Genomic DNA, 10,178 nt, shown 5'->3' on the forward strand with positions numbered 1-10,178 from the left:
AATACATATTTTTTTGTCTGTGTGTTTTTGCTGAACTGTTTGAGAGTGAGCTGCAGATTTCTTGATTGTTTGACCCTGGATACTTGAACCTGTATCCGTAAACAAAAAACACATTATCTTACAGGACCACAGTTATAACTATTAAACTAAGCAAAATTTAGCATGGTTGTATTACTCTATTTTACTGATGATCTGAATTCTGGTTGGTTTTTTTTTTTTTCAGTTCTGGGGTTGAACCCAAGGCCTTGCACATGCTAGGCAAGCACTCTACCATTGAGATACACCCCCAGTCTCAATTCTGTCTTTTATAGCAGCTTTTTTGCCTGGCTCAGGGTTTAGTCCAGCATTTAACCATCATATCTCTTTAGACTCTACTTGGAAGTTTTTCAGCTCTTACTGGCTTTTCATCACCCTGGCCATTCTCCCAGTGAAAGAAGAATCCTGTGGCTGTGGTGGGGAGAAATTCACTCTGTCCTTCACTGTGTCTCTCAGGTGTCTAGAAAGTTGCCTACCCTGCCACAGCCACCACAGACACCACAGTGTCAGCAGGAAGATGACTTTCATAAGTTACCTTCTTGTGGCCGTGTCATTGGGGTCTTTTGCAAGCACTGCAAGTGGAAATGACATCTCACTAGGATGATCATTTTCTGCGTGTTAAAGTGGGGTCTGTTAGTGGGTTACAATTTGTAGGTTTTTTCAATGGTCAAACACGTTTTGGTTTCTGTCCCCATTTAGTCTCAAAGAAGATGGAGCAGGCACTCCCTATGACAAGGAATCAACAGCCATTATAAAACTGAATAATACAACAGTTCTATATTTAAAAGAGGTGACAAAGTTCCTGGCTCTGGTTTGCTTTGTCAGAGAGGAAAGCTTTGAAAGAAAAGGTAATTTTCGGTGTGATTTAAAAGTAGCATTTCAATCCCTACTGCTTTTGGTGCTTATGGCATGTGGGTGGTCAACAGCACGGCCTTGGCTTTCCAGACTTATTCACAGACCCTGGGCTGCCATGCCTGAGGTAGGCCTGCAGGGAGGAGCTTCCAGGCCAGTGAGCCTGCCTTCCTCCTAGGGGTGAAGCTGTGATTGGGGCGAGGTGGAAGCAGAAGCAAGTCTCCCTGCCAGGGCCAGTGAAGCCTGCCGGAGTGTGTTGCCAGGCTGTGTCTGACAGGGAGAGGACTCCTCAGCCTGTGAGAGGAGAGGCTGGTGAGAATGGAGGCCAGTGAGAATGGGCCACACGTCAAAAAGTCTTTTTCCTCACCATGTGAAGGAGGGAACAACGATGTTCCGGTAGTGTTAGAGGTAGATGGTATTTGACTTGGCTTTTAGCCCTCATACGCTTCTTCAGAACTCATGATGGTATCATGATTCCAAAAAAGGGAAGACATGATGAATATATTTAATAACTCCACCAAATAGGTTTTTAGAATCAAATTCAGTTTTAAAATTAAAGCAATTAACCTCTTTTCTCTCTACTATCTGAACTAAGCTTTCCAATGTGGCTAGGGAATTTTGTTAGTGACTAGGATATGATTTACAATTTGTTGGATTAAAAACTCCCAGGAGGGCTGGGGATGTAGCTTGATGATACAGCATTTGCCTAGTATGTATGAGGACAAGTTCCTGGTGTTAATACCCAGGACCACTAAAAAAACCCCAAGAAACCTATCCCCACAAAGTGGCAAAAGTAACGTTTTCTGAAACAGCCCTTCCTCCCCACTTGAAAGCAATGCATGTTCATTATAAAAATGCCTGAAGGCTTAGGAATGCACAGAGAGCAAATAAAAACACTTACTTCATATTTAGAGCTAAGCCGTATGTTAAATTTCTATGATTTTCTTTTCTTTCCTTCTTTTCTTTTCCCTCTCCCTCCCTCCCACCTGCCCTTCCTCCCTCCTCCCCCTCTTTCTTTCTTTTCTTCCTTCCTTCTTTCTTTCTTTTGGAACTAGGGTTTGAACTCAGGCTTTATGCTTGCAAAGCTGATGCTGTACTTCTTGAGCTATACTTCCAGTCCATTTTGCTCTGGTTATTTTGGAGATGGGGTCTTGTGAACTGTATGCTCCAATTGGCCTCCTAGTCCTCCCAATTTCAGCCTCTCAAGTAACTAAGACTATAGGCATTTGCCACCAGTGTCTGGCTCCCCCTCTTTTTCTAACAAAACTAGGGGCATACTATCCAGATAGTTTTATATTCTATTATTTTCACACACACACAAACACACACACACACTCATATGCACACACACATGAATGAAAATTTCCTTTCATTGGCCATGAAAATATCATTCAGATTTTTTTTTGGTGGTACTGGGATTTGAACTCAGGGCCTTGTACTTACTAGGCAAGCACTCTACCACTTGAGCCACTCCACCAGCAAAAGCAATGTGTTTACTTAGAAATAACAAATAAGCAAAAAGAAATTGATAAGCTTATTACTTTGAGAACCAGTTCTATATCATTTCTAGTCATTTTTCTCAGTGTGTATACATACATACAACACATTAGAAGAACTAATTAAATTATATTTTATAACTTTCACTTAATTAAGAGGCATACTTTCAGTTCATTAAGTTGTTCTTTGCCACATCATTTTAATGGTGGTGTTAGATTTTTCTATCTTTAGATATAGATATTGTCTAGATTTTGATGTTATAACTAATACTCTGACCTTCTTTGCACTAAACATTTGTGTGCATCTTGGTTATTTGCTGAGGAAAAACTTCGAGTAGAATCACTTAGAACAATGTTTTGGTGACTTCCAAAGAATAATAACTTGGGCTGAAGGTATGGCTCAAGTATGAAAAGTGTGAAGCCCTGAGTTCAAACCCATTACTACCAAAAAGCACCCCTCCCTCCAAAAAAAAAGAGTATTGCCAAAATGTCCTTCAGAAGGAGTATCTGGATTTATGCTACTAAGAGACTATGAGTGCACAGCTTGCTATATGCTTATCAATACTGGATTTTAGTATTTTAAAAATTTGATAGTTAGAAACTGTGCATGCTTTAAATTGTGTGTCCTTGCCGCTTCATGAAGATATGCATCTTTCCTTGGTTTGCTATTACTTACCAAGTTGACTTTTGTCCTTAAAACTTTTAATTAAATGGTATACATCTTTTACTCCTTATTTTCATCTTGTGAAAAGCAGGAACAGATTATATAGTAGACTCACGGACTTTTGAAGATAGACAGGACTGTACCTGTTTTTATTCTCTTCATTTTACAGGTGATTTTACTCAGACCCACAAAACATAAGTGACTTTCTCCCAACTGACAGTACCAGGATTGGGCTTCTCAGTAGAAAACCAGTTTTATGTGTGCCCATTATATAACTGTTTTCTTGGTTAAAGACTTTCCCCAGATTTACTGGTGATTGATATTTCATGCTGATTTTGGAAGCTAAGGGAAATACCAGTAAGAAACAGTACAACTTCAGCCCCAAAATCACGAAGGCTGACAACAGGTTCTAAAATTTAGGGGATATGAGCGTCAACCTGGAAACCTTTTTTTTTTTTAAACTGATTTTAGACTTACAGAAAAATTAGAAAAATAGTACCCAGTGTTCATGTACTCCTCATCTAGCCTCTAACACACAGCTTATATGCCGTAGTTGAATTATCAAAACCAGGGAATGAACAAAGCCATAATATTATCAGCTGAGCTAGAGACCTTATTCTGTTTTCACCAGTTTCTTCCATAAATGCTCACTTTTTTTGTCCCAGAATCTCCAGCTAGATTTAGTTATTTCTCCTGATATTTTCCGATCTGTGATAATTTCTTGTCTCTTACGTTCTTGACACTTTTGAAAAGTACTGATCAGTTATTTGGTAGAATATGTGACGAAATCACATAAGTTGGAATGAGAAAGGTCGCTTTGACAAGAATGCCCCGGGAATGGTGTTAGGTCCTTTCACTACTTTTATCAAGTGGTTCATGTTGTGGATGGGTGGTTCGAGATGCGAGGCTCAGTCTAGTTAAGGTAATGTCTTTCAGGATTTTTTTCTATTGTGAAGTGCATACGGTTAATAAAGACTTTGAAACTGTGTAAATCCTGTTTGTCCTTAAGCTTTTGTCCACTGATTTTAACCTCTGTCTATGGTCAGGGAACTGGATTTAAGCAGGAATTTATCATGTGGATCTTTGGTAAATTGTTCCTAAACCACGTAGGTAGGCTCATCTCAGATGATATAGGCAGATTTGTAGAACGTACTAAACTTAACTGGAAACCTAGGTATTAGTTTTAATAATATACTAAGACATAAGAAAATGGGCACATTTAACGTTTGATCTCATTATGCTTAAGAGAATGTGGCCAACCATCTCCACTTTCCTGGGTTGTTGGGATAGACCTTCAATGCCAAAGTCGAGGGCAGTCCCAAACACATGGGAGGAGTTGGTCACCTTAGCTGTCATGCATCTTCAAAGAGATCTTAATGCTTCTAAATGCATGGAGCGTTCACATTTGTTTGTTGTTGCTTTAATCTCAAGTTGGTTGCTGATCAGCGCTTGCCCTCAGGTTGGTCTCCTTCTGAGTTTCACTAATGAGCTCTGTGGATTGCAGAGAGGGCTGACCCCGATGCACACCAGAGGCTGCCTGGGGAGGGGAGCAGTTCAACAACATGGCTGTGTTGGCCTCTTCCAGTTAGCATAGCATACATGGCACAGGAGCCTGTGCTTGCTTTTAATGTGCGGCTAGGGTTGAGAACTGAGTCAGAGTGGGAGGCTGTATTAGCCATGGCGGGTTAATGGTGGCGTTTATTCTCCGTCTCTGTTGTATTTTCAACTGCGTTTGCTGAAAGGGTGCATACAACAGACACTTTTTATGAATGTCTGCTTCCTTTAAAACCTCAGTTGTGAACTTCTACATTTTTATTTTTAAAACTCCAAACACAGCAAGATTGGTGTCAGATTTTGAAATTGTGAAGATAAGTGAGTTGAGATTTGTCAAGAACTGTCAGTGGAATGTCTCTAAAATTTCTTAAGTAGAACATTTCATTGTACCCTTCTCTATGAGCCGAATTCCTTGAGCTAAGTTTTCTTCCTAAGGCAGTTTGTTGCATATATAAGCAGAGAACTTCGAGGTTGTTCTCACCTCTCATATTCAAGTTCCCACTAAATCAAATAATTTCTTTGTTCCTCGTTCATTTCTTTTTTTCCCTTGATTGCCTCACTGATCTTGAGGAAGTCAGTTTAACGCACTTGTGGTTCTGTCTCTGCTGAAGCAGCAGAGGGTGCTCGTTGGAGGTCTTCTACTCCCAGAAGCCGAGTTTGTAAAATTTTTATTTATTTATTTATTTATTTTCCCACAGTGCTCTTGCAGTTGGTTTTGAAGAGTTGCATCCTTGGCTAGGATCCCAGTTCTTTCTTTGGATGGGGCTCTGGAAACATCACCTGATGGATGGAGATATCATTGGGCCCGTTAATTTATGCTGGCAAATAGAACCAATCACCTTGTCCTCATTGGTGTAAAGATAATTTGCTCTCAGCTTTCATAAATTCACGGGGGCAATGAAAAATGCACCTGTCTAGATTTTGGATTATCTTTTATTCTATCATATTTTTGGGCTATGATGTATTTCTGAAAGCACAAGAAGATTCTCCCCCACTATTTCTCTGCTTATAATTTACTTAATATCAAAAAGCTGATTGTTGAATTCTTGACTTGGAATTGACATGAGGTGCTTGCTGCCATTCTAGAATCAAGTACTTTGCATTCCCTAGGGCTTATGAGAATAGTTCAGATAGAGTAGTCGTCAGTGATTGATTGATTGATCCTATGACTGGTATCTCAGCCACACTCCCAAGTCAGAGTCTCCCTCCCCTCTTTTTCCACCTTTTTTGAGGGAAATTTTGCATTGAAGACAGATAAATTAACAAAATAAATCCTTCTATCTATTTATTTATTTTTGAGACAAGGTCTTGCTATGTGGCCCAGGCTGGCCTTGAACTCATAATGCTCCTGCCTCAGCCTCCCAAATGCTGGGATTACAAGTGTGCCCAGCTAGAAAGCAATTCAAGTCAACTCCCCGTATAACTATCCTTATCTCAACTACCAAAAACCCTTGTCCTTCCTATTATTGCTTATACTCTCTCTTCAACAAAACTAGAGATAAGGGCAAAATAGTTTCTGCCTGGTAGTGAGGGGGTGGGGTAGTGAGGGGGTAGGTAAGGGAGGAGGTGGGGGCAGGGGAAGGGGGGAGAAATGACCCAAACATTGTATGCACATATGAATAAAAGAAAAAAAAAACCAAGTATGCCCAGCTGATTTATCTGATTGTAATTAGTATTCAGTTCTGTTTGTTTTTGGTGTGACTGGGCTTTGTACTTGCAAACCAGGCAATCTACTGTTTCAGCTATACGGCTAATCCTAATCTTTAATTCTGAAATGTAAAAAAGAAAAAAAAAAGTATAGTTCAGTGGTTCTTTAAATCTTTTGGGTCATAGACATTTTTGTATATGTAGTGTATTCTCTGGAAACTCATCAGGGAACACCTCCCTTCACAAGACTGTCTGTACTTCTGTAGGTTAATTGCAATTCCTGGATTCCAGCCATAGATCTTGCAGACCCTTTAGAGATGGCTGTTCCTCTACCGCCCCCTACTGGCCTGTCCTGTCTATAGCTGATATGAAAAAAGATTATTTCTGTTGACATTTATAAATATTTTTGGCTTTTAGGGCTTATCGACTACAATTTTCATTGCTTCCGGAAGGCCATCCATGAAGTTTTTGAGGTAAGGATGAAAGTGGTGAAATCTCGAAAGGTTCAGAATCGGCTACAGAAGAAGAAAGGAACCACTCCAAATGGGACCCCTCGAGTGCTACTGTAGGTGAGGTTTCAGAAACATCTTTTGAAATCAGACCTTTTTGATGAGGCTACTGCACCACATTGCATTAAAGAAAGAGGAAGAAGGAGACTGGGGCACATGACGTGGATTTGTTGTTAAAAAAAAAATACTGCAGCTCTCTTGATCTTCTCTTTTTTAAATAAAGTAAGCATTTTGAAGCAAAAACTTGTAGGCTAATAATAAAGTGAAATCCACTGTACTTTCCTTATACAAATGTCAACTTTTATGGTTGGTAGTCAGAAAAATCCCACGTGAGAACTGCAAGAAACTGTACCTATTTTGCACTTTTTCATGGTTTTCTCTCAATGAACTTTGATAGGTGACTTTTCTAAACTCTTCTCTGTACTTGGTGTCAAAGACATGCATACCATAGTCCCTATTCATAGGGCAATCAGAAATCAATCAAAACTCAAAAATGATGTGTTGCTAACAACTTTTTGTAAATTTGGGAATCTTTGCTACTAATTGTTGAGAAAAATCATTTTTCAGTAGAGCTGAATCAGATTGAGGCTGGAAGCTCCCAGAGCAATAAGAACTGTCACCTATTTTTAACAGGTGTAAACAGGAGTTTTGTAGAATAATATCAGCACTAAACTTCCTAAAAATTTCTATCACCATGGCTGTGCTTCCCTAGTCAGGTTTTTATGATGCTCTTTACCTCCACACACACCTCTATAATCACTTTACACAGATAGGTGATGTTTTTGCTGTGTCAGTATGGTTTAGAACCTTTGGGACCAGAATTCTAAAATGGTGCCAATCACTGGAGAGAAATAAGAATATGTTGAGGCAGGGTTTCTGGAGGCTCTTCTGTATCTGCCACTTGGGGCTAAAATAACATCAGAGGCCAAAAGATTTCCCAAGATACAGGCGGGTTGGCAACTGTGGATTAAAATACACACACACACACACACACACACTATTGTGTATGTTTGTCCCCTGTGTAATTGTCTGTTGTGCTACATTTAAGATCTTTATTTAGGACCAGGTTTTCACTTTATGACCATAGAGAATGGAGCACATCTCCCATCTCCACCTCATTGGTTCCATTTGTCACCTGAGTCACCTTTGCATCTGTGATAATGTGCCTCATGTCCTCTGTTTCCCCTCTTATGACTGAGTTAGCCTGCCCCCAGCCTGCTCTACAAGGCTAAAGAGCCATCCTGAAAGTTCCCTCACAATCAGAGAGAAGGATGGCCAAAGAGGCATCATAGTTCACTGTGTTTTTCTTTCTTTTTGCAGTGCTGGGGCTTGAACTTGGGGCCTTCACCTTGAGCCTCTCCACCAGCCCTATTTTTGTGAGGGGTTTTTTGAGATAGGTCTCGTGAACTACTTGCCTGGGCTGGCTTCAAACTGTGATCCTTCTGATCTCTGCTTCCTGAGTAGCTAGGATTACAGGCATGAGCCACTGGCGCCTGCCTTCATTGTGTGTTTTTCTATGAGGTTCTTTCACTTATGTTTACCTTAGACTAGCAGGAAATTAAGAGTCCCAAATTTACCCTATGCCAAACCATTCCAAGTTGATAATTCTATTTCTTTCCCAAAGGTTAGCAGTCTATGACATGCTTATGGAGCATTAGAATTTTTTGTTTTTAAATCCAAGCCTCCTAGGAAATAAAAGCTGTCCATAGCAAACTGTATAAAGTCCCTAAAGCAATTCGTCCTTGGAATTCTCCCACTTCTCTCTATCCTTTCTTTTCTCTCTCCCTAAATCCTGTTTCTTTGAAGCTGATGACCGAAATTGAAGATGGTAGCTAATTGGTGTTTAAGGTTTGAGCCTCCTAAGGATCTGTACATTTGTAAAAGAGATTTCTAGAAATCATTAAGGTACCTTAAATCCCTTCCTCACGATTCCCACTCAGAGCCCTAAATGGGTGAGTAGGAGCCCAGAGTTCCAGAGAAATCTTTTCCCTAATTTCCAGAGCTGTGCCCTCCCCGTTGGATCTTGCCAACAAGCCTGACACATGCATGTTATTCTTACAAATCTAATTTTTTTTTTTTACAGAATTTTTCTCTTTGAATAAGCAAATGAAGTGTCGAGTTTCTCATATAACTGTATCCTCAAGACAGAGACATTTGGTCTATTTGGTAAATCACACATTACTTAGGTATATTATTATTATAGCCAGGTGGAGCTTCCATTTTTAAGCTGGGCATATGACAGGTTTTTGTTAAAATGTGCCTTAAAAAGCCTATTACTTCAAGAGCTTGTGATTCTTTGGGGAAAAGGTAAAACTAATCGTATGGCATAGGACCCAAGATCATGGTAGTAGGTGTACTTTTTGGTTAATCACACACTGATATAGATTACTGCCTCAAACCTGTAAGTGTGGCGATGACCTTAACTAAAGAAAGATGTAGGACTTAGGTTTGAGTGTTCAGGCTTTCAAGTCTGTGCTGTTGGAATTACAGCAGTTTTTAAGTCCTTTTGTGTTTTATCTTTGATATGGAAGTTAGCTTACTGCAACATGCGTGTCTGTGTTTCATGCTCAAGTGAGGCTTTAAACAGAAAGGCCAAACCCCTGGCTAGAGTGACTGCACTAGAACATTTTTGCTCAGTTTTAGGGTTGAGAACTTGACTAGCAGATTTCTAGAGCAGGAGTCAAATAGAACTTCGATATAACTTTGAACTAGCATCTTTGGTTATTTCCAGCGATGTACATTTGTATGAATGACCAATATGGAGTGTTTTTGAAAGAATATAAATTAAAAACTGGTTAACTCACAACGTGTTATTTTGTGAATGTGATATATTTTGGACCCTAAAATATAAAATGACTAATGATATGAAATCACAGGAAAACTGTTATCTGTGGGTTATATGCCAACTCTGTTTGAAACATTATCCAGAAACACATCTGACTGTTGTAATTATTAAAGCACAGTGTGCATTCAACGTGTACAGACTGGATGTGATTTGTAATCAAGTAGACCGTATGTTTTACTTTAAGCAGTATATCACTTATAACCACTGTTAAACCATTGCTTTCTAGAATGCTAGCTGCCAGTCTATAAGCATTTGTCATGTTCATGACTTGGTAAGACTTTATTTTAAGCATATTTGTAACTTGGCTTTCTGGAATCACAATGGTTTCTACAATTAAAAGAAAGTATGGCCTTTGATATTTGTGAGTTTGTTCCCCATACACATATAGTACTGTTTCATCAGCCCAATGTAAGTCCACCTAGTTTTAAAAAAAAAAAAGTTATTTTGAGGTAGGGGGTCTTACTACGTTGCCCAGGCTGGCTGAACTTCTGGTCTTAAGGGATTTCTGCCTTAGCCTTCCTAGTAGTGGGACTATAGATGTGTGCCGCCATGCTTGGCTATTCAGCAAGCTTTGT

At 39.6% G+C, this 10,178-nt stretch overlaps 1 protein-coding gene across 2 annotated transcripts in view; it reads left to right on the forward strand.

Annotated features, from left to right (window-relative positions):
- Nucleotides 1-9,959, forward strand: part of Rragd (Ras related GTP binding D) — a 40,069-nt gene extending 30,110 nt beyond the window's left edge. Inside the window, exons 6-7 of one of the 2 annotated variants that reach the window (XM_020173714.2) lie at nucleotides 736-884; nucleotides 6,667-9,959. In XM_020173714.2, coding sequence (XP_020029303.1) covers nucleotides 736-884; nucleotides 6,667-6,818 — 301 coding nt within the window. In that variant the 3' untranslated portion in view covers nucleotides 6,819-9,959. The remainder of the gene's footprint in view (nucleotides 1-735; nucleotides 885-6,666) is intronic. The other variant, XM_074078233.1, reaches the window with a different exon arrangement.
- The last annotated feature ends 219 nt before the right edge of the window (nucleotides 9,960-10,178 follow it).

This window comes from Castor canadensis, chromosome 1 (assembly GCF_047511655.1).
Source record: "Castor canadensis chromosome 1, mCasCan1.hap1v2, whole genome shotgun sequence".
Lineage (NCBI taxonomy): Eukaryota > Metazoa > Chordata > Mammalia > Rodentia > Castoridae > Castor > Castor canadensis.